Raw genomic sequence first — 25390 nt, 5'->3', positions numbered from 1 at the left:
TACTCTGAAAGTCAAGTGACATGTCACACACACACGAAGCGTGTTCTCAGTGTAACAAAACCTTCCACAACAACTCTGCGTTGAATCTGCACACAAGAACGCAGACATGAGAAAAACCTTTTTTTCCTGCTCACTTTGTGGCAAAAGATTCACCCAGAGAGGACAATTAATAACCCACACAAGGACACACACTAGTAAGAAGTCTTCTGCATGTTTGTTTTGTGAGAAAAGATCCTCTAGAAAGGGAAATTCGAGAACACACAAAAGAATACACACTACCTAAAGCTTTAACCTGATTATTTTTCTCTCTGATTAGTTTCCACGTAAGCTATGTGTTTAATCAATACCGCGTGTTTGTGATACAGAATATCAATATCAAAATCGGTTCGACATGACATGAGTCTGTGACTCCATGGGTAAGAGGTCACACTATAACGTTATGAAGAACAAATGGAAAACGACAAATATGTACCTGGTCTGCTTGGATCCCTGGTTCTGATTTATGTGACAGAAATCATTCTTATTATTTTTTATTTAATTTAGTTCAAAGATGGATTGGTGATTAGCGTCATTCTAATCAATAATAGGCCTAAATCTTTTAAATTTAAATTATGTAGGTAAATACAAACTATTGAGAAGTAGGCCTATATTTTCTAACAATGTAACATGGTTACCATTGGGTTTTGTATTTTTACATCAGGAGCGAGGTTGACCGGTCCAAGATGGCGGCACTAATCCTCGTCAGTTTTAGTGGACGTTCACGGCATCTATTCTTTATGATGCCTATGGTCCAAAAACTCATGTAAGGTGGAACAAGCGTGTTTTTGGCACATTCTTCCAAACATTATAATGATCATATGGATTCCAAATGTTATACTACAAACCAAATTTTAGAGGGTGGTTTTTGGCAAATGTCTAAAAATCGTCGCCGACTTTGCCTGTTTCCTTCTACGACAGCAGACACGAAGCGAGTGTTTTGCTACCGTTACCGACGGAGAAGAAGAAAAGGCGGAAGTTAGCATAGCAACTCATACTCTGTCAAAGAGGGTGCAAGGTTCAAGTATTTTGTTTTTCGTGCCTGTTACTTTTTTATAACAGCGAAATGTTGAAAGAATTGGTAAGGGAGCGACTCATTGCGGCTGCCGACGAAATCTTCGGCCTGTTTGAAAGAACCATAACGTCGTACGAGGAGCAACTTTGTCGCGCGCGAGAGGAAAGCGAGCGACACCGACGACAACTGCAGGCCATCTGCAAGACTCAAGTTGTTATACGCGTCGAAGGTCGGTTCACTTCAGTGTTTCATAGGATCAACACCGCTCCAAGACATTTAATTGCACAAAAAACTCCCTCTTTAGAAAGTAGAGTTGGTGTGATCGAGTTAGTGTGATATTTAACTTCCATCTTGTATAACACAGAAATTGATATTATTTAACTCAGTCTGTCCTATCATTCAGTTATTTTTTCACAATACAACCCATGTTCAGTTCTGGCCATTTTTGAAAACACGTCACAGTTTTATGACACTCGTGTCAAGATAAAAGCATGGGATTCTATGTGTAGCTAATGTATGAATGAACTCTATCGTACGGATTCGTACCTTACAGGCAGAACAGGTCAGATTGGACTCTCCACTTCCACAACCATGCCCATGACTTCCTAAAATTGTATAACTATATTATTGGCATTGCAATAATTGTCACACTCTTTCCCTTGGAGTTTTAGATTGTTTATTTCAATTAGATGGAACCTTTATTTCAATTAGATGGAACCAAACCACTGAACTATCTATTTTGTTGTCCTGCAGATGTCCAGCAGCTGATTGGTCGTCAGGAAGAGCTTTCTCATCAGCTACAGTGCAGGGTACCCAGTTTGGAGCAGGAGCATACACAGCCCCCCAATATTAAAAAGGAAGAGGATTTAGGTCCTCCTCAAATTAAAGAGGAAACAGATGATCCGGAGCCCCCCATGTTGGAGAGGATGATCTGCTCCTACGAAAATATGGAAGACAAAGAGGCTGACGCCAACAAGTTGTCACTGCCTGGAGTCTCTGTGAAGAGTGATTATAATGAGGACGGATCAACTGATTGGCCACAGCTTAGTCATCTTAGTCCAAATGGAGACCACTGTGGAGGACCACCCCTGGATAACCTCTCAGCTCCAATGTCAGACAGTGATGATGTGGAAGAACCTTTGGGGAGCGACGGAGTTTTGCAAAGTGATGATAAACAGTCTGAGTGCTCTCAAAAGGACATAAATCTTGAGAGCAAGTCGCAAAGGCGTAAAAAAAACCTTACCTGCTCACATTGTGGGAAACGTTATCCTAACAAATCAAAATTGATTAAACACTTGAAGAATCACACAGGAGAGAGACCCTTTAGTTGTGAAGTTTGTAGTAAAGCATTCTCTCGAAAGCAACACCTAGCACTACACGTGAAAACACACATGGGAGAAAAGCCATTTATTTGTGAAGTTTGCAGTCAAACATTCTCTCAAAAGCAACACCTGGAATTACATATGAAAAAACACACAGGAGAAAAACCTTTCAGTTTATTACTTACTCAGTTGGCTGCCAAATATTCTCTCGAAAGCAACACCTGGAATTCTACTTGAGAAGACACAAAGGAGAACAATGTTTTAGTTGCTCAGTTTATCTGGACACTTTTATAAAAAAAAAAAATCTGATTAAAAGCATGGTCGGAACAAAAATGCTTCTTTTACACACCCCGTTCGGAATATTCTACCCTGAACCAGGCCATTCCGACCATGATTCTATTCCGAATGAGAGGGGTGGTTGATGCCAATTGATAATCCGATCGGCACGCATCAAAACCCTTTATTCCAAAATTTTTGGAACAAACAGTCCTTACCTGTGACGTCAGCACAATATATGGATTTGTTATTGCTGGAGCTAATAAAGATCTTTAAAATGCTGATGCTGATACTTGATGGTGGTCTGGAAAAATACACGAAATAACGCTAACCTTTAATGTCTTAACGGACAGAACATGTTTTGTTGACATGGAAGTCATGAATGTGTACACAGCGTAATTATGCTGCTAAATCAGTGCAAATTGACGATAAATCTTCATGAAAAACTTGGCTTCATCCTTTGGCACATCAATCTGCGCACGTCAAAATAATTTGTCCTGACTGATGTTCTGATGCATGAACACGCAAGACCTAATCGGATCAATATTTTTAGTGTCCGCAGACACAGTGCATCCGATCCTAATTTTAATCCAAACAGTGATCGGATTGAAGAAATTTTGTCCATGTAAACATACCCAGTGAAGCATTATTTCAAAAAAGAAGTTTGGTAAGTCATGTGAAGGAACAAAGAAAATGAAACCCTTTTCACTTTGCAGCAAAACATGAGCTGAGCAAGTTCAAATGAACCTCGACCTCCCGCCACGCTATCACTGGGCTTTATAGCCATTGTTAAATTGTTTCCCCCGATTGTAAAATAAGTGTTTCACCAAAACCATGAATGCTGATTCACCCCTCCTAGTCAAAAATGGACATAGATTGCCATCAATGGCAGCCAATGAGTTTAATGTAAAAAAAAAAAAAAAATCAAATTTGTGCATGAAGAAAAGGTCATAAATTTACCATCAATTTGCGGTAGGCAGTAAATTTCCAGACAGTAAGCAATGTTGTGATTGTGTTTGAAAAAAATAAAAATACAGGATCAATAAATGTTTCCTACTGAACTGTTGGAGTCACCACATTCTTAAAGCCCAAGTACACTGCATACGTGATCGTTGCGGTTCCGGTGTTGTGCCGAAAAATGTCCCCCCCCCCCGTGAAATGTCCGCCCTGACGGGAACGCTTATTTATAAGGCTTTATTGAGGTGAAAACACCAAAGGTTTTCATGGACGCATTACAGGAATGGATTTACGACTGTAAAATCAGTTTTAAATAAATTACACAAAGTAGTAATACTGTATTTTTAGTAACAAATCGTGGACTGGGCCACATAACCATCTTTAAACAGAAATGTATTAGTCTACAGGTTTTCACGACCATATCCCAATGACAATCACAAAGGTATGACATTTATTAGTTCAAGCAGAGTAAAATAATCCATATTCACGGTACAAGAAAATCGTTTCCATGTCCGTCGTTTGGTAAGAAAAAGCTGTTTGTACGCGTGACGTGTGGGCGCTCAATAATAAAATAAATAAGCAAATAAATAAAATAAAATAAACGCTCAATAAAGCGTTATAAATAAGCGTTCCCGTCAGGGGGGACATTTCACGCAAGGCGGCTATTTTTCGGCACAACACCGGTCCGGTTCAGTGTTGCCTGCGTGCCACGCAGTCCGTCAAAAACAGGCAAATCATACCGGCTGCTGCACGGCTGCGGTCCGCCAACTCCGTCCCCTCGTGAGCTCTCGCGTGATCGCGCGCGATAATGTGCCATTTAAATCAACGACAAACACACGGAGTCTGTAGTGTGTACTCATCAGAGAAGCAGAGAGAGAGCACATTTTTTTCCTTGCATATTGATAATGTAACGTTTGCTAAGCGGAAGTTTGGCCGCGAAAACAACACACGAGCTTCAACGCCTTTTTTTCTCTTTTTCTTTATTAACTTCCCGCCACCTCACCAATGCAAAAACAACAACTACAGTGGGGAGAACAAGTATTTGATACACTGCCAATGGGTTTTCCCATTGTCAGTGTATCAAATACTTGTTCTCCCCACGGTATATACCCTACCCACCGACGTCACAAAATCACGTGACCCGCCATCTTGGCCGTCTGTCTGTGGCTATATTACCATTAGTGTCAATGGAACGAGCAAATTAAAATGCATTTTATGGAAGACCCAGTGCTTTCCGACGCCGTAAACTCACTGGATGTTTTACACAAAAGGCGTTATGTGGAAAAGCTTCGTTTTATACAGTCGCCGGATCCATATTTGATGCCTAAATCGCTATTTTTCGACACGTTCTCTTCGCCGTCTCTGCCTGACATCTGCTATCCAGATATCTATCACTACCTAATCCACACAAAGTCGGCATATTCTCACGAAAGTTTAAAAAACTTTAAGAGCTTGGAGGCTTATAAATACTTTGTTGCTGGTTGGGTGAAAGAAGTCCTCGTCCGCGAAAATTCGGCAGGAATCTATCTTGTGCTCGGGAAGGTGAGTTACGACATTTTCAATTCAAAATCTTTTATTCTCGCTAACATCCACTGTCAAGTCTAATTTATTTCATGTCGTTTGTCAATGCAGTTAGGGGTTTTTATGTTTATATGGTTTAGCGATAGTACTAACTACATACATACGTGTATGTTGTCGGCGATTAGCCTCGCAGTGATCTTAATTGTGGTTATTTGTCAGCCCCAAACCCTCTAAGTATATCTTAAATGCATCTTACCTGATATAAAATGACTACTACATAGTCGGTGGTGATTTTTTGGTGCCCAGTTTTGGCGTCGAATAGCAGCCGTCCACATTGCTCTCCTCTCGGGATCTTTCGGAATACGGTAAAACTTTATGTCTTTCCGTCCACCTTCTCTGTTAGTGCAACCAACAGCCACACATGCCTTCACCATTTTGTTTAATCGCCGTTAAGTAGCAGAAAAACGCCGTAAATAGGAGGAATGTATGTAGCCTCAATGGGGAAAAACGATGTGTTGCCGGCCAACATGGTGCGGGGGCGTGGTTTAGGGCTGTGTGTGACGTCACGTGGGTAGGGTCTATTTACACTGACGCTATCTCGTCCACCAATCGGAGCGTCGCGCTGGTGCACCAGCACACCAATGACAGCCCCGCGTTGGTAAATAAATAAATTAACCCACCGATGACAGCCCCGGCGACGCTACAATATTTTAGTTGTGTCTGTCTCTTAATTCCAGATTGACTGCATCATGTTGAGATCAGGGCTCCGTGTGTGGAGGGAAGGGGGGCTATTATGCCCTTGGTTGTGTCGGTGCGTTTATATCTTTGTGCACATTTAAAATTTATGGCACATAACATCTCATAGAGCTGTTATAAACAACTGATAAATAATCTGTCATATTTATAAAATGGATAGCGAATTATATTCGACACGAACTAAAAAACAGCGTACTTGGAATTGGTGTCTCAACACTGCAGATTCATGTGGCCAGCGCAAACTGTTGTTTTTTCTATGAAGAGTCAAGTGAAATGTAGGAAAGAAAGAGAAACGTCTTGAATAGACCACCAGGTCGAAACTTGTGGGTGTCTCTTTTTTCTCTTTCGTACTTTTCCCCCTCGACTTTGTATACAAACCGAGATTGTTTGTGCGCGGGGCACGAGAATTTCTGCAGTGGAACCACTTCCAGATACGCTTTTTTTTTTTTTTTTTTTTTTGCTTAGCACGTCGTGTTTGATATCATTGCCAGAAAAACACACATGATAGGACACTTTGCAGTTTCGCTTTTAATGGTGTCCTTATAGTAATATCTGCTGCATGTATATCACTTTGTGACTTTCCACCTCCATGATGAAGCGCTCATCATCCATTTTCGCTCGTGTTTAAACCGTGATTAGGCACCTGGGCTTTTGACGTCAGGCCCAGCTCCGCCCATTTTGCCGGATGCGTGTCCGGCAAAAATAGAAAATAGCCTATACCATCCGGCGGGCATGCGGCACGCCGGAGGTGGTTCGCAGTCAAGCCGGAGCACTGACGCGGCCGGTATACGTTGAACAATAGGATATAATGGGAACGGATTGGCTCCGGCGCTATTTTTTACCGGAGTCGGACCGGAAACGCAACGATCACGCATGCGGTGTACTTGGGCCTTTAGTTGTATGTGTAGCGGAGTTGCAGTAATAACCTGATAAAATGGAATTCAATAACAAATGCCATTATTGGTGTATTTTTTTATAGTGTGATTTTTGTATTATGAATTTTTTTAAACCATCTTTTATTCCCTTAGAAGGATTTATTTACATTAAGAATGTTATGTGTAATTTACTAGAAATGATATGGACTGATATTAGCCATAATATACAGTTGCAGCTTGGCCCAAAAGCTATCTTCTATTTTGTATTGAAAATGACTCAAAGCTTCGGGGTTTTACCGCAAGAAGAAACTGCGATATCTGATGGGAAACAAATAACTGCAACTGCTTCATAATTAATAATTCTAAAAATGAAAAAAATATATGCTCAAAAAAAAACATAATAAAATCATTTATTTAGAAACCAATCCCAAAAAATAACAAATATATAAAATGCACAAAACAATTTACAAAAAAAAACAAACATTCACAATACAAAACCACAACCCCAAATCAACAGTCCAAAAAGTGTGCACTGCACACTTTTCATGTAAACAAAGCACAATAGAATTTTATCTCATTGGCTGCCATTGACAGCAACACACACCCAAGTCATCTAAATTATAATTCAAGTAAATTGGAGCTCTAACACCATCAATGGCAGCCAATTTAGAACACATCTAATGTATGGTGTGTGTGTGGCATCAGCTATTAAAGCTAGTGGTCATGATTTTCTGAGTCGATGTGTCTTTTGAGGACGAGGAGGTGTCTGATTGGGACTTGCACAGCAACGCCAAAGACCACAGGAACACAAATACACCTTAGGAAGAGAGCAAAACGATGCAATATTCAATATAGAGTGCAGATAGAAAGGGCAACAAACAGAACAATGTTGTAACCTTGCAGCGAGTTGAGTGCGGTGAAGACGTAAATGGCCGGGATGGAGACGTAGGTGAAGGTCAACAACCCAAAAGGTAAGCCCAGCACACAGCTGAGGCCCAGCACGGTCACGCAGTCCTTCCACAACCTGTTTACCTTTTCCCAATCGCTTTTCGCACCACCGCTTCCTCGGAGTCTCCAAAGCTTGAGAACCACCAAGCCCAACATGCAGGAGTTGAAGACCACGACTAGGCACGGGAAGGCCGCCGTGGTGACGTAGGTGACCAGACTTCTAGTAGAATTGCTCATCCAACATCTGTTAGTTTTTAGATGTATTATAGTATATGTATTTAAATATAATGCTTCACACACTGAATGCAAAAAGCTTTTTTTCCCTACTTTCTATCCAAAAGAGGCATTTTGAGTAGAATCAGGCTATGTTCCACTGCCTAAGACTAAAAAACAGTAAGCTAGAAACAAACGTTTTATTTTTAATACAGGCGAATTATGGGGAAATAGGACAGCGGGAAAGAGGGATAAAATGTGACAGTCTCTTAACCAAAACTGGAGACTTGACAGCTTCAAGTACATATGATCTGAATAAAAGTACACAAAATTATGCGTACTTGTAGTACAAGTATCGATAGTTGAGTAAATGTACACATAAGTGCACGTACTTGTAGTATAAGTCAAGTGTAGGTGTAATATAAATTAAGTGTATATTTTAATGACCGGCAATGGCATTGATGTAGCCTATATACTGTACAGTGGGGAGAACAAGTATTTGATACACAAATATTTGTTCTCCCCACTGTAGCTGTCTTTGGCATTAATGTATACCAAATGGAAGTCTTCGGCATCAACGTCAAAGTATGTGGCCGTTTGTATGTAGTCATAAAGAAGCACAAGGGCGTAGGTTTGCATAGAGAAGGTAAGGCCATAATACTGCCAACTTTTCAGGATGCTCAAATTGTCCCCAACAACTTTTAAGCAATGTTTGTTTGCATGATACAATAGTAGAAGAGTATTAGATTGTGTTCCTATATATTGTAAGGATAGAATTGACGCTACAATTATGAAGTAAATTATTTTCATTATGTTCAGATTGATTAGGTTTTTCACCACTTTTCAGGTGCTGAAAAAGCCGGTACACCCCCCTCTCTCCCCCTACACATACACAATCACACAGCTCTGACAGAATTACATGTCAACAACAGGCAACCTATTTGAAGTTTTGTTTTTTGTTTTTTTCCGGCCAGCAGCAGCCACTGTAAGTAATGTAAAAAGATATCAACATTGTGGAGGTGGGGAACACACCCCTAATTTTGCTACAGAAAGTCCGACCTGCATCACAGTTATCAGGAAGGAAGGAATCAAGGAAAGAAGGCTCGAGCATGTTGTGACTTCACAATTTTGGAACCAAATACCTATTAGTTCACTTCTTCATGAATTCAAATGTATTTGTTTTCTACTTTATACAGTACATTTAAAATATTTTCATTTGCACCCTATGCAGACAATTTTTTCATACAATCATACATTAATCATAATCGAGGTAAAAAGTTTAATGCCGATTTAGCTTTCTTCCATAATTGCTCAACCCCCTGATGCACTTAGAGATGAAAATAAGGGAGAAGAAGCTCCGTGTGGTGAAGGACAATGTAGGCCAACATATATAGGTTAAATACTATTTAGCCTATCAATTAATTAGGTTCATATTAGTGAGAAATGTAACCCTGACACCCGTTCAACCAATCAGTTTGCTCTTATTAATGTCCCGTCCCCAGCAAAAAGTGCCCTTGTAAAAGCATGACTGAAAAGACATCTGTTTTGGATTTAAGCAGCCATTCAAGGCTTATTCCATGCATCCTTCAAAGATTAAATATTTACAAAGTAAACTGAGTAAAAAGGTATTTACAGAGTAAGCTTGTTTACTTACAGCTGCGTTGTTGAACTGCTGTTGTCAGAGTTCCAAATATCTAGCGTGTATTTGCCATAAACACCAGACACGCCACATGCCAGAGCAATCAGTGTGGGCACACCTGTAGGAAAAATCATGTTATCTTTAAGCTGTTGTGTTGCAAACACAACAAACACGTTATTTCCATTGCTTCTCATATTTTAACATCTTAAAGCCTGAATTTACATTTACCAAAAATTGTATACGTAAAGCACTGGAGGAATACGACATGGGACAACCCATAGGACAATGAACCTACAAGAACCACAATAAGTGTGCAAAGAATTGTGCGTCTCACCCCAGCCCAACACGCTCAGTTTGAGCAGGTATCTTCTGACGTAGATGTTGAAGACGCGCACCAACAAGAGGTAGAGGTGGAAGCCCTCCAGTGCCGACCAACAGACAGTGGCAAGCAGGGACCAGTGCAAAACGAGGCCCAGGGCACCGCACAGCCAATCGGACGCCTGGGCAGCAAGCCTCTCAGCCCACCAGCAGCTCAGCAGGAAGCACGAGTGCAGGCACAGCAGCGCCACCGTCAAGTGCGTGTGCAGGCCGATGGCTCGGTCCGGCTGTCGCTTACTTAAAGAAAACGAGTGTAAAACCTGCTGTTAGGTTTTTTTTTTCTTTAGCGTGGAGTAAGAGAAGTCGAAGAACTGACTTTAAACAAGCATAGAGAATCAAGCTGATGATGCTGAAGACGACTGAAAGCGCCGATCCGAAGTATGTGATGAAACTCAAGTTGAAAGCATCTTCTTTACTCAGCGATAGATCGGGATTCTGGAAAAAGTCAAAAGTTCAGTACCGTTCATTTGCACTGAAATTCCTTGGCCACAACTGACGACAATAGAAGTGTAATCTATTTTGACAAGGAGGGGCTGACAGTTCACTGCCAAATTTATTTTGAGATTGTTTTGTTTTGTTTTGTTTTGATGATGGTGTTGCAGTTATTTAGAAATGTAATTGTTTCAAAATAAATGTATGTCTGATTATAATTTGATTCTTAAAAACTTTTACGAAATGTGTGCGGATGTACATTTTCTACTAATTAGTTATATATTAACCAATCATTTACTATTTACTGTACAATAATTTCTAAATCGTCAATATGATAAACATTCTATGTGTACATTATATCATTTTGGTTTTAATTTCATTCATCAAAATAATTAATTGTAAAAAAAAAAGTAATTTAATAAATGTTTGTTTTGTTGAATGAAACAAATTAAAATTATTTAGTCATATTATCATTTTTTACAATATGCATTTGCATATGCAATATGCATGCAAGTCAGCTCATATTATTTAAAACGCGTAACTGAGCATTGATCTTCAAAATGAAATTGTTTTCATTTGCAATTGAATTAATAAAATATGATATATTTTATCTATCTATCTATCTATCTATCTATCTATCTATCTATCTATCTATCTATCTATCTATCTATCTATCTATCTATCTATCTATCTATCTATCTATCTATCTATCTATCTATCTATCTATCTATATTTTTATTGAGTTTTAATCTGGAGTTTTGAGTTATTTGACAATAAAAATGAAATAAACACTTCCTGCCCTTCCTGTCTGAATGGATTCAACGTCTATAGCAGTCAATGGCAGACAATGAATGTTGCAAAATTTGCTTTTTGTGTGTGTCATATTTTCTTAATTTTTGCAAAAACATAAATCATGGTCACATTCAGGAAATTTGTGGATGTGTGTATTATATTTACCACAAGTACAGCAAAGAAGCTCAAATGGTTGCAATGACAAACAAATTCACTGCCAGTGTTGCTTGTGTTACAGCCGTATGTGCTCCAAAACTCTGAAAAAAACAAGTAAATAAAAATGAAGGTGCTGTATGGAGACCAATACCTAAAAGAGAATACGTGGCCTACCGCTTCCATTGTCTTCATCCTCCCAGAAAACACAAGTCCCGTTAACAACCTGAAATGTTAGTGAACAAAGTCAGTAAAGAGCTGAAGCCGAGTCATTGGTTTGCCCTAGTTTTTTTTTACCGTCTCGTTGTATTTGAAGGTCAATGTTACTGGTTCTGGAAGGTTCTGGAGCGGATTTGAACCTGCCTGCACCACCAGGACGGTTCTGCCTAAGACTGTGCCTGTAGGGCCAGTTGGGACCTGAAGAAATGTTCTTCCTTTATTTCTACTGGTGGGCTGTGGAAGACAGTAAACAAAGTGCGAAGAATGCCATTGAATGATTACTGACCTCTCAATTCAAATGTATTGGACAACCTTTGCTCCTTGTTAACTTATAGGCTGCCATTAGACGCCTAGAGTTGTGAATGGGACTGAAAGATGGAAATTCCAGATTCCAGAGTCACTCCTTGTACATTTTGGACCATGTCCTGTTGATTTTATAGCATTTCTGGGTCACTTTCTGTAGATTTGGGGCTTTTTCCATTACCTGTTGATCTCGAGTTTTTCCCCGCTGGAAATGGGGCCAGTGGAAGTAAATGAGGATTTTTTGGGGGGTCAAGTTTTGGTGGAACCGTACGATTTTGTATATAGATTTAAATGTATACAACTTTACAACACTGATTTTTTTTTTCTGAATGTGTAAATCATTTGAATTGGTTCAAAAATGTAGGAGGACATACCTTTTGAAATTGGAAATTTTTTGATGTTTTTGTCAATGGAAATGAACAGAGGGGTTTGTTGAAACCTTGCGTTTTTGGCCCAACCTTGAACATTAGGAATGAAATCAAAAGAGCCTGCGTAACGTGAATTTTTGGAACATTTTGACAAGGCAACAGGCTTGATTAAAGGAAGTCTCGCTTCTTCACTAATCTCACCTTGAAATATGTGCTATCCAGCACGGTTACCACCACCAAGGCATTGTCCCCGGACTCTCTGCTTTTCTGGAGGGCCGATGACGGGATGTGAACGCTGTGGTTCTGTGTTGGATTCTGCACACTCTGATATTCATTAAATAAGAAATGATTACCATATTTTTCAGACTGGTAAACTTTTCAAAGTGGCTGATGTATGGATTTATTTATTATTATTATTTTAAACAAACTAGCTCCATATTTTCTTAAAAACAAAAGACGATTTCATTTCATTTTGCTCTGCGGCCCAACGCATCATTATGACATTGCTAGGGTGCGTTCAAAGTCTCAGACAACTAGGGCGAGGTTTCTATTTTGACAACATCTTTGAGTTCCCGTGGGTATGTGTGCGTGTGTAGCTAGTTAGCTCCATAGGGGCCGTTAGAGCGAAAACAAAAGAGGACACGAAGATAGTTCTCATTTGCTGTTTTCAACCAACACTCAGAGGACTGTATTGCCCAGGAAGTTTTTGTCCAATGCTTGATCCCATTACAGAAGAACAGTTTATGGCTAACCCAGGGTGTTTTGACTTTGTTTTCATTTAAAACGGACAAATTGCCACAGCGTGCTAAAAATATTTCCTATACAAAGGGCTAGCGCTATCCGTTAGTCCTGGGCCTAAGTATGGCCAGAGATGATGATGACTAACTTCCTAAACGGGGCAAGGGACGCTGACTAGAAATCTTCTACGGTGGATACAACACATGAGAGCCTCCAAAGCACCCCAGGCCTTCACCCTTCACCTACTTGGACATGAACTGATCCAATATACTTAAATTACTATATGTGAAATCTCCATGGCAATTAAGGACTTTTGAACGAAATGTGTTAGACTGTCATTGGACTGATCCAGAGCATGCTGCTTGTGCGACCTTGGTGGCAGGGGGACGGGTCCCGATAAGCTTCTGCTTTTTCCGTCTCCTTTGTCATGTCTGTTCTCATCTTCTTTGGATAAACAAACATACGCGATGATTTCTCTCTTTCTCTTTTCTCTCCTTTCTTTCTTGTGACGTTGATTTTAATGTTGATGATGATGATGATGATGATGACAATGACAATAAATTCAAAAATTTATATCAGACACTGTGATGGGGACTTTTAAGACGACTTTGTCCACTTTCAGTATAAAAGGCAGGGTAAAGTGTGTTACATTTTGTCTTCTCTGTAAATAGAGTGACGTGGTTTTTACAGTTATACTTTTTTTTAAGGTATGAGAGAACAAGAGTTGGCCTTGTGGTGTTGGGCTTGCCCATTGATGAATATGAATATACTAATAAGAATGTAACTTGCAGTGTTGATTCATGTTTGTGAGGTTGGTAAACATATTTTTGATCAATCAAATATTTCTGTGTAACATGTCTCTTTGTAAATATTCTATATTAAGGAATAGACACCTGCGTCTGATAATTTGGTGAAATTTGGGCGGTGCGGCTTAAAGTCAGATGCACATTATAGTCCGGCAATTATGGTACATTTGTTTATGTAAAAAAGCATATGTGTGTGAAAACTAGGCAACCGCCACAAACGTCAGTTATATTTGTGTCAGTAATATACTAAAATGAGAATGTGACTGAAACTGAAAATGAGGAAACTAAAACGTGAAAACGAAACAAGAAATGATACCATCTCAAAAAATTGGATTTTTTTTTCCTTTGCCAAATTTGTCCCAAAGTGAGCTCTCTGGTTTGTGTCAAATGTATTCTTTCACCTCTTTAGAGGGGTCAACGGTCCAGATGAGTCCCCCTCGTCCTTTTGATGTGCAGGATACAATCTTTTTCTTATAACACCTTCAAACACAGCAAGAGGCTTCATAAACTTTTACACCTTTTCAGCTTGTGTACAATTGTTTTCACACAGAATGTGATCCTAATTAGAGGGGAAGTTGGTGTTTTAGTTTATTTCGCAACACACATGCGAATTTAATCTATGACAACAGACAAAAATGTTTAAAAAAAATTGTCAGGCGAGACGGGTTTCACTTCCTTGTTTGCAACGCCTGCAACTTGCGTCAAAGTGGGAGTCATCAGTAGTCATGATTGACTCTAATTGCCCATTGCAGCCCAAATGAACTGGACGTCTAGCACCGTCAATGGCACTGAAAGATGAGCATTCACAGCCAGTTCTTGCAGTTTAAATGAAGTTAACATCTAATGTCAATGGCAGGCAATGAGTTAATTGACAGCAACAATCGATTATCAAATTAACAACTACTTTGATTTTTTTAATTACTTTTTTGAGCCCTTTAACCGTAAATGGTCTCTTGATTATTTTTTCATTTGTTTTGAACCCCTTGATGCCTGAATGTACATAAACACAGAAAACATTGGAGGAATACAAAAGTACATAAAAGTAGTATTAATGCAAAACACTGAATAATAGATATTTTTAAAATGACAGCTAAAAATGAGAAAATCCTTACTTAAAAAATGAAATGAAATGAAAAATAAGTAAGAAAAAATGAAATAAAGAAAGTTGATCATTATTGTTTTTGATTTTTTAAAAAAAGTCTAAGATTAGTAAAAAATCTCCTTTTTATATATTTTAATTTTGGAATAATTTTTAACTATTTTTTTTCTATTATATTTTTTCATTATCCATTTTCAATTTAGAATTTTTCCTTTTTTTACTTATCTTTTCAATTTAAATGTCTATAGTTTAAAATTTTTTTTTTTAATTTTATTTTTTTAACAATTTTAGTATTGTTATGTTGTATTCACCAATTCTTTTTTACGTCAATATGTTGAACATAAATTCAGGCATAAAGGGCTTGAATGTTCACTAATTTATTTATTTATTTATGCATTTGTAATATTAAACAGAAAAAAGGGAAGGGAAACATGTTTTAGAAAACACGTTTGTTCAAATATATTAAATATGTATTTTATTTTATTTTTTTAAAGCCAAAAACAGTAAATATTTCTCAGATTTCTGTCATCCTCGATGAAAGCAGATGATTAAACTGGGGAGCAACTTTAAAAATGTTTTTTTTTTTTACTAATTTTAAAGTGCGGAATCCAAAACTAATCTTAGTTTTTATTTACTACTGAAGTATAAAAGGCGTTTTATTTTAAAAAGTATAAAGAAAATAGTTTGATTTATATATTATGCTTGTTTTATTTAGAATAATAATAATAACCCTTGACATGCAATGAAACATGAAAGAAATGTTTATTTATCACCATTATGTTTTAAAGGATATGGCTGGTTATGTGCAAGTCGCAAAAGGTGGATAAAAAGCTTGACGTGGTTCAAAAAAAAAACTTGCTGCAGTTTTGCTAATTACCTGGTCCAGGAACGTTCTTCTTGGCAGATTGAGAAAACATCTTTGCAGACTGTCATGTAAGAGTCACAGAGGTCAACGTTGCTATTATAGAGGTTTTGTGGAGGGTCAACTTACGTGGACAACTGGCATTGGACTCGAGGCAAGCTAAAAGGCAGAAGGGAAGTTTTAGAAAGGTCGTTTGGTTTTTTAATCTGAGTCTAACCACTTTTGCTGCTTTTCGTCAGATATTTTTGTCCTCTAAATTTGTTTGTTGGCATGCAATGAGTTAAATACTATGGGAAAAAAAAAAAAAACTACTTTAGGAGTGCATTTCTGTTTTTAGTCATTCAAATTTTATTTAAGTTAGCTTTTATTAACATTGTATTAATTTATAAATGTACATATATAAAAAAATAATGAAAGATACATTAAAACACCTTAAATATTAGCAATTATTATTATTATGCATATACATAGATTTTAATAATTAAAATCTATGTATATGCATAATATTGCTAATATAGATTTTAATACTTAAAATCTATGTATATGCATAGTAATAATTATTAATATTTAAGGTGTTTTATGACAAGAAATAATCACTTGCCATAAAAAGGGTTAATAAATAATAATAATATCAATAATAATGATAAATACATATACTGTATGTACTGTATAGTTAATATTTTCAATTTCATTAAATCATTACTTTGCTAATTCAATTAGGTGTAAATGTTGGCAAAACGGTAAAGTATTTAATCCTTTCAGGGACAGGGGTCACTACAGTGGACACCTATTTAAAAGTTATCATTAGTCTAACTCATTCACTGGCAGCTAAGGTCACAGAGTACAGGTTGTGTTAGTCTGTAAAAGAGCAAAATTGATATTGAAAACACATACTGACGGCAATAGGCGTCCAATACACTTTAACTCGGTTGACCCAGTTAAAATAGACTGGACGTCAATGGTACCAAAGGGGTAAGCGATGTGAGGTCACATCATAGATTTCTAAAACAAAGCAAAACAAAACAAACAAACAAAAACAACACATGCACGGGCCACTTTATTTTGAATTGATGCCTTCATTTTTTAAAAATTTGTTACAATTTGTTTTAAGTCATTTTTTAAAGATTAATATTTCAAATTATTTTATCAAAATTACGTATTTATATTTTTTAATTACGCATGTTTTTTAAATCTGTGCGTTATTTTAATCTCCATTTATCTGTGTTAATAATAATTTCTTTTCCCTCAAAATGTACTTTTAAATTAATTTATTATTTTTATTTAAAAAGACATATTTTTGTTACTTCCCATCGCAAAATACTATGCGGGTGAGACTAATACCATACAATTGGATGTCAAACAGGGGCTGCAAATTTGAAACCCATGTCCTGTACGAATGTAATAATAAACTTAAAAAAAAAAAAATCATAACTCGTGCAGGGTTAAACATAACTTTTTAAAAAATAAACTTATGGCACATACTTTCATATAAATTATGATTTTTTTTTCCTTCACAGAGGGGTTATCCCATTATTTGAACTTACCCTGAGCAGCGTAGTTGCACAAAAGCCAGATGAGAAGTGCTCGCATCGTGGAAGCCTGAGTGGATGCCGACGAGTCCTGATGTGATGCTTGTTAACTTCGTCACATCACTGAAGTTGACAGTAAAACAGCAGACAGGAAGTCATGCAAGCGTGTGTAAATCTACCTGAAATGGCTTGATTACGTCATGACATCCTACCACAAGATCATGACTATCAGTGCTTCTCAAATTGTGGCTTTCCTACATAATGCCCCATATTCTCTGATACCTATCTTACAAAGGAAATTCATCAAACAAGCATCAAGAAAACTAACATCAGCCTGAAAGCAAAAAGAGGAAGTTTCCAAACATGTGGTGTTGCTCATTTGACTATGAAAAGCCACAGAGGAGCTGGCACTTGATGGCTAAACGAAACTTAGAACATCCGCTTTATGCACGCAACATTAACCGCGAAAAAACAGCGATCACTGTAGCAATGCATTTAATCCACACAGAAAACACATTTCGTTCCATTATATATGACAATTTATTAATATTGGTATCAGGGCCGTGCAGAGAGACCAGTGGAGGGGCAGGTGCTCATAGATAATAAGGGGCACATGAACAAGTATTTAATACACCTTACAAAATCAATACTTCCATTTTAACCAGCTTTATAGTATAATTGGCTTTGACTTTGACATACTTTAATTGGGAGGGGGGAATAGTAAATAGAAATCAACACCGTCATCAACACTTTGTGGCTGTGACTCAATCAGTCTTTGGCTTTCTTCCTTCAACCTCTACATCACAACTTCCTTCCTCAACTTGTTGTTCATCTGAGAACAAACCATATCAGATGGTTACTGAGCCACCATCAGCACTGTTATTATTATTTTTTTTCCCAAAACTATTATTTCATTATTATCCATATTTGAAAACTCTAGCACCTAATACTTAATAAAGTCATGACATAAAATCTAATAGGAAAATAACATAATAATTGGGTTTACAATTGTTGTGTTTAATACCTGACTATCCTTGCAAACTGTGTTATTCTTACCAGATGTGCTATTCACCCAGCTGATGAAGGATCCACTGCCTTTAGTGGCCTAATCCAACTCCTTTTTTTCAATCCCTCAACCTCCTTTCCTTATGAGGCATGTCTACATAATGAAATATAAATCTTAAATTGAAAAAATCAGACTCCGGTGGCTTTTATTTTTAAAGCTTTCTTAAATTCTTTCTCTCTCACTAACTGAGAAGTTGTTTCAATCAAAAACAAAGTTGCTTCAATCAAAATATATATTTTCAATAAAAAAAAAAAGTCACTTCAGTTAAAAAAAATATTTGAATGCAAAAATAAATTTGAGACCAAAAAAAGCATTTGAAAACGATTTTTTCTTTGACATATTTTTTTTTTGACTGAAACAACTTTTTTGAATGAAGTAATGTTGTTTTACGTTTGGGCCACATTATGGCTAGGTCATTTGTGTCTTTATTATTCAATCCAAAAAACTAAGTTGCTTCAAACAAAAAAATATTTTAAAAAGAAAATAAAATATTTTAAAAAGAAAAATCACTTCAATCAAAAAAAAAAAAAAAAATCAATCATAGAAAAAGTTTGCGCATGCGTCAATCATTGTTTAACTAAGTGAGCAGCTTGAGAGGATTTGAGGAGACTCACTATGAAGCATTTAATAAAGCCAAGCATTTTCCTACTACTTTATTCTTGTTTAAAAATAATTCGGTGGGACAGTAACATGTTTAAAACTTATCATAATTATTGTAATTGAAGTGCTTTAGAAAACATTTATTATTATATACAGTATATATATAAACTGTCGTCTCGCCCACCTGGGCAGCATGGTCTCTCCTTTCAAGCTCTGGTCCTCTACCATAGGCCTGGGAGCTTGAGGGTTCTGCGCAGGATCTTAGCTGTCCCTAGGACTGCGCTCTTCTGAATGGAGACGTTCCTGGTATCTGTTGGAGCCATGCACCCAGCTTGAGGGTTACTGCCCCTAGTGTCCCGATCACTAATGGCACCACTGTTGCCTTCACTCCCCACATTTTCTCCAACTCTTCCTTCAACCCTTGATATTTCTCCAGCTTTTCGTGTTTTTTTTTCCTGATGTTGCTATCGCTTGGAATTGCTACATCTATCACTACTGCTGTCTTCTGATGTTTATCCACCACCACTATGTCAGGCTGGTTGGCCATCACCCGTTTGTCTGGCTGGATCCAGAAGTCCCACAGGATCTTGGCCCGGTTGTTCTCGACCACCTTTGGAGGTGTCGCCCACCATGACTCTGGGGTGTCCAGTCCATACTCGGCACAGATGTTCCTGTACACTATGCCTGCTACCTGGTTAAGTCGTTCCATGTATGCCTTGTCTGCCAGCATCTTACACCCTGCTGTGATGTGCTGGACTGTCTGAGGGGCCCCTTTGCATAGCCTGCACCTGGGGTCCTGTCTGGTGTGATAGACCCCGGCCTCTTTTGCTCTTGTGTTTAGGGCCTGTTCTTGTGCTGCCATGATCAGTGCCTTTGTGCTGTCTTTCAGTCCGGCCTTTACCAGCAACTGGTAGGTTTTTCCCAGGGCAGCTACCCCCTCAATTTGTCGGTGGTACATACCATGCAGGGGCTTGTCCTTCCATGATAGCTCCTCAGGGTCCTCCTCCTTACTGGGCTTCTGTTGCCTGAGGCATTCACCGAGCAGGTCATCCAGTGGCGGTCCTGGCTACTTTTGCGCCCTGGGCGAATCACCCCATCAGCGCCCCCCCACCGACATCCAAACTACCCCTCCCCCCAAGCAAAGCCGCCCCCCTCCTTGCTTTTCCTCTGAGAGTGAGTGAGACTCGTCCTGCTCACTCACTCTGCAGTTGCGAGCAGCTCATCCCCCTCCCGTCTCCCCCTGCCTTTTCTTCTGACACACACGACTCTCAGCAGCAGTTGACATGATAGTAAGGGGCGCCCTAGCGCCCACTCTACTAACTTGACGTGGAAATGAGCAGTATTAGTCTAGAAAACTAGCGGATTTTTTTTTTTTTTTTTCTCGAGGGCGCTTGTGCGCCCCCAAATAGATTGCGCCCTGGGCGGTCGCCCACATTGCCCATAGCAAAAATCGCCTGTGAGGTCATCTTCATGATGTACTCTTGGAGTGAGTTTCCTCCTGGATAGTGGCTCTGATGCTTATTACTCCTCGGCCTCCCTCTTTCCACTTTGTGTAGAGCCTCAGGATGCTGGACTTGGGTGACACCCACCGTGCATTGTAAGGAGCTTCCTTGTCTTGATGTCGGTAGCCTGCATCTCTTCCAGTGGCCAGGATACAATGCCAGCAGGGTATCTGATTACTGGTAGGGCATAGCTGTTAATGGCCTGGATCTTAATCTTGCCATTCAACTGACTCTTGAGGACCTCCCTCATCCTCTGTAAGTAGCATATATATATATATATATATATATATATATATATATATATATATATATATATATATATATATATATATATATATATATATATATACAGTGCCTTGCAAAAAGTATTCGGCCCCCTTGAACCTTGCAACCTTTCGCCACATTTCAGGCTTCAAACATAAAGATATAAAATTTTAATTTTTTGTCAAGAATCAACAACAAGTGGGACACAATCGTGAAGTGGAACAAAATTTATTGGATAATTTAAACTTTTTTAACAAATAAAAAACTGAAAAGTGGGGCGTGCAATATTATTCGGCCCCCTTGCGTTAATACTTTGTAGCGCCACCTTTTGCTCCAATTACAGCTGCAAGTCGCTTGGGGAATGTTTCTATCAGTTTTGCACATCGAGAGACTGACATTCTTGCCCATTCTTCCTTGCAAAACAGCTCGAGCTCAGTGAGTTTGGATGGAGAGTGTTTGAGAACAGCAGTCTTCAGCTCTTTCCACAGATTCTCGATTGGATTCAGGTCTGGACTTTGACTTGGCCATTCTCACACCTGGATACGTTTATTTTTTAACCATTCCATTGCAGATTTGGCTTTATGTTTTGGATCATTGTCCTGTTGGAAGATAAATCTCCGTCCCAGTCTCAGGTCTTGTGCAGATATCAACAGGTTTTCTTCCAGAATGTTCCTGTATTTGGCTGCATCCATCTTCCCGTCAATTTTAACCATCTTCCCTGTCCCTGCTGAAGAAAAGCAGGCCCAAACCATGATGCTGCCACCACCATGTTTGACAGTAGGGATGGTGTGTTCAGGGTGATGAGCTGTGTTGCTTTTACGCCAAACATATCGTTTTGCAATGTGGCCAAAAAGTTCAATTTTGGTTTCATCTGACCAGAGCACCTTCTTCCACATGTTTGGTGTGTCTCCCAGGTGGCTTGTGGCAAACTTTAAACGAGACTTTTTATGGATATCTTTGAGAAATGGCTTTCTTCTTGCCACTCTTCATAAAGGCCAGATTTGTGCAGTGTACGACTGATTGTTGTCCTATGGACAGACTCTCCCACCTCAGCTGTAGATCTCTGCAGTTCATCCAGAGTGATCATGGGCCTCTTGGCTGCATCTCTGATCAGTTTTCTCCTTGTTTGAGAAGAAAGTTTGGAAGGACGGCCGGGTCTTGGTAGATTTGCAGTGATCTGATGCTCCTTCCATTTCAATATGATGGCTTGCACAGTGCTCCTTGAGATGTTTAAAGCTTGGGAAATCTTTTTGTATCCAAATCTGGCTTTAAACTTCTCCACAACAGTATCTCGGACCTGCCTGGTGTGTTCCTTGGTTTTCATAATGCTCTCTGCCCTTTAAACAGAACCCTGAGACTATCACAGAGCAGGTGCATTTATACGGAGACTTAATTACACACAGGTGGATTCTATTTATCATCATCGGTCATTTAGGACAACATTGGATCATTCAGAGATCCTCACTGAACTTCTGGAGTGAGTTTGCTGCACTGAAAGTAAAAGGGCCGAATAATATTGCACGCCCCACTTTTCAGTTTTTTATTTGTTAAAAAAGTTTAAATTATCCAATAAATGTTGTTCCACTTCACGATTGTGTCCCACTTGTTGTTGATTCTTGACAAAAAAATTAAATTTCATATCTTGATGTTTGAAGCCTGAAATGTGGCGAAAGGTTGCAAGATTCAAGGGGGCCGAATACTTTTGCAAGGCACTGTATATATATATATATATATATATATACTGGACTGTCTCAGAAAATTAGAATACACAATATTCTAATTTTCTGAGACAGTCCTGTACATTAATCCACCATTTAAAGCAGGGGTGTCCAAACTTTTTGCAAAGGGGACCAGATCTGGCGTGGTAAAAATGTGGGGGGCCGACCTTGGCTGACGTCCTTTACATAGAACAATATACAGGACTGTCTCAGAAATATATATATAGTCTTAAAAATCAAAACTACAAGAGCTAATTTTTTTTTTTATTAATGTTCCTCAGGAAAGGCAAAATAGATACAACAGTTATACACTCATCATGTCATATATTATAACATGATGACAGAAGTGAGACATAAAAATTACAATAATATTATTTGAAAATAAATGCATAGAAACCGGATGCTTAGAACTTTTGGAATGTTTTACCTTCATGAATGAATTGACCATAAAATGTGGCCGACTGATCGTCAAAAACAATTTTTAAGAATGTTATATTTTCACAGAACAGGAAGGGAAGAAAAACCCTTGCATCTCACACTTGCCCTACTGTGTTTTTTTCTGCCAATGATGGGAAAACCTGTCAAGCTGAATCCAAACGTTGAATTCCAAAGATAACCGTTGTATTGATTTTTTAAATCATACATGATATGACTATTTTTTGAGGGAAGTTTATGTATGAGTGAGAATATTTTTGTCTAATTGTATGTGTGAGACGTGCGGTTTTTGGTGTGTGTATGTGTCTGTGTGGTTGTGTGGTGTTTGAAAAAAATGACAAAGGTAAAGTTTACCGAATCAAGCTATTGTATTTATTCATTCAGTTTAGGTCCATATTGACAACATCGTTCATAATTCACATTGTGATTGGGAACAGGGGTGAAAGTGGCTAGAATTTCTTGCCGGATCTCCCCGACACGACGGTCGCCACTGAGCCAGAAATTTTATTTATCTATTTTTTTCCCTTTTTTTGGGGGGGTGGGGGGGGGGGGGGCTTCAAACCTCTTAAACTACTGAAATGGAAAGAAAACTGTTTTAGCAGTTATTTCTATAACACATACAAAAACTAATTTTCATTCAAAATTTTATTTTTTTCAATGATTTGCAAAATAAAAGTTAACAAAAACAGCAATAACCCTAACCTCCAGCTTCTAATTTTTATTTTCCCTCATTTCCTCACATATTAAATGCCAAATCTCAATTTTAACTACTTAAGAACATAGGATATACATTAAAATTGAAGTTTATTTAAAAAAAAAAAAAAAAAAAGTAAATGTTTACATTAAGTTTTAAATAAGCTACATTCAGAAAAATAAGTACAAATGACTTATATTATGCAGAGTGGAATGGAATATATTTTGAAGATCGCGCTAATCATAAGAAAATGAATAAGTAGCCTAACATAAATGAACAAATTTAAGTCTAAATTGCATATTGACAGCTTAGATGTTCTGAACCTCCGCATCAGAGCAAATAAAACTAAATATGATAAAAAAGGCTCCTCAAGTCTTTCGTTGCTCTTAAAGAATTGATCCGTTTTATGTTGCATTGCCCTTTTTTGTCGCATCAATTCAACAACCTTTTATTGCTGTTCCAGAAAACATGCACATTTGAACCAATCAGAGCTAACCATCTCTGCTGATCACATTTCAGTATGTCAGCCAATCGAACAGATAAATGAGTCCAGGCGTTTTGCTTTGCTGTGTGTATTCGCACACTGACTTGACTCATCATCATCAGACTCAGATATCTAACTGCAGCAGCTGGGGAAACCTCTATGCCGTTTGTGGAATAAAATGAATAATAAATATTGGTGGAAATGGATTACGCTACACAAGAGCTTTATTATGCTTGTTGTTAACACTTGTGTATGTAAATCTGATGTTGGTAGATTGTTTTCTTCTTGGAGATGAAATGCATGTGTGGCAGTTTAGCATTTTTATTTTATTTTTTTTACATAGTGTTTTTACAGTTGCCGTCATATTTTCGGAATCAAAGCACCGTGTACCGGAACAGCATTCCGGCCCTGAATCTTATACCAGAAGTGCGTTCTGGCCCTGAATCTTATACCGGAACTGTGTTCCTGACCGTTCTGGCCCACTTTCACCCCTGATTGGGAACATAATCAAGTTGTGCTTATTTACAAGTGTGATATGTAGAGTGCCCTCCATAATTATTGGCACCCCTGGTTAAGATGTGTTTTTTAGCTTCTAATTTTTTGTTTTTATTCAAATAATATGGGACCTTAATGGAAAAAAAGAGAAAAATCCAACCTTCAATACAAGTGCATTTATTCAGTGGGGAAAAAAATCCCACATAAATAAATATTTGACATCAAATAATGTGTGTCACAATTATTAGCACCCCTGGTGTTAATACTTTGTAAGACCCCCTTTTGCCAACAAAACAGCACCTAACCTTCTCCTATAATGTTTCACAAGCTTGATTTTATGTCTGGTAAACCATTTTTGTGTAGATTTGGCCATATGTTTAGGGTCATTGTCTTGCTGAAAGACCCAGTGACGACCCATCTTCAGCTTTCGGGCAGAGGGCAACAGATTTTGATTTAAAATGTCCTGGTATTTCAAAGCATTCATGATGCCATGCACCCTAACAAAGTTCCCAGGGCCTTTGGAAGTGAAACAGCCCCACAGCATCACGGACCCAGGCTTCAACTGGGACCAAAGCACACGGACCCAGGCTTCAACTGGGATCGTATGCTTTGGTCAGATGAGACCAGGATTGAGCTTTTTGGCAACAAACACTCTAAGTGGGTCTGGCGTGCCACGAAAGATGCGCATGCTGAAAAGCACCTCATACCCACTGTGAAGTATGGGGGTGGGTCAGTGATGCTGTGGGGCTGTTTCGCTTCCAAAAGCCCTGGGAACCTTGTTAGGGTGCATGGCATCATGAATGCTTTGAAATACATTTTAAATCACAATCTGTGGCCCACTGCCCGAAAGCTGAAGATGGGTCGTCACTGGGTCTTTCAGCAAGACAATGACCCT

The 25390-nt window shown here is 38.4% G+C and overlaps 2 protein-coding genes across 2 annotated transcripts; one reads left to right on the top strand and one right to left on the bottom strand.

Annotated features, from left to right (window-relative positions):
- The first annotated feature begins 777 nt into the window (after positions 1-777).
- LOC130913508 (zinc finger protein 583-like) lies at positions 778-3662 on the top strand. The gene is made up of 2 exons (XM_057832181.1): positions 778-1280; positions 1805-3662. The coding sequence occupies exons 1-2, from the start codon at positions 1103-1105 to the stop codon at positions 2608-2610; spliced, it is 984 nt and encodes a 327-aa protein (XP_057688164.1). The 5' UTR covers positions 778-1102; the 3' UTR covers positions 2611-3662.
- A 3268-nt stretch (positions 3663-6930) lies between these two features.
- LOC130913460 (adhesion G protein-coupled receptor G3-like) lies at positions 6931-17441 on the bottom strand. Its single transcript, XM_057832106.1, has 14 exons — positions 17417-17441; positions 17253-17328; positions 15838-15867; positions 15724-15772; positions 14149-14227; positions 12405-12527; positions 11611-11766; positions 11491-11539; positions 11326-11417; positions 10253-10371; positions 9893-10173; positions 9574-9676; positions 7655-7950; positions 6931-7575 (listed from the first exon to the last, which is right to left on the bottom strand). The coding sequence occupies exons 2-14, from the start codon at positions 17296-17298 to the stop codon at positions 7460-7462; spliced, it is 1539 nt and encodes a 512-aa protein (XP_057688089.1). The 5' UTR covers positions 17299-17328; positions 17417-17441; the 3' UTR covers positions 6931-7459.
- Between the last annotated feature and the right edge of the window lie 7949 nt (positions 17442-25390).

Source organism: Corythoichthys intestinalis, chromosome 1 (genome assembly GCF_030265065.1).
Source record: "Corythoichthys intestinalis isolate RoL2023-P3 chromosome 1, ASM3026506v1, whole genome shotgun sequence".
In the NCBI taxonomy this organism is placed as follows: Eukaryota; Metazoa; Chordata; class Actinopteri; order Syngnathiformes; family Syngnathidae; genus Corythoichthys; species Corythoichthys intestinalis.
The sequence above is the reverse complement of the archived record's forward strand: the minus strand, read 5'-3'. Positions and strand labels throughout refer to the sequence as shown.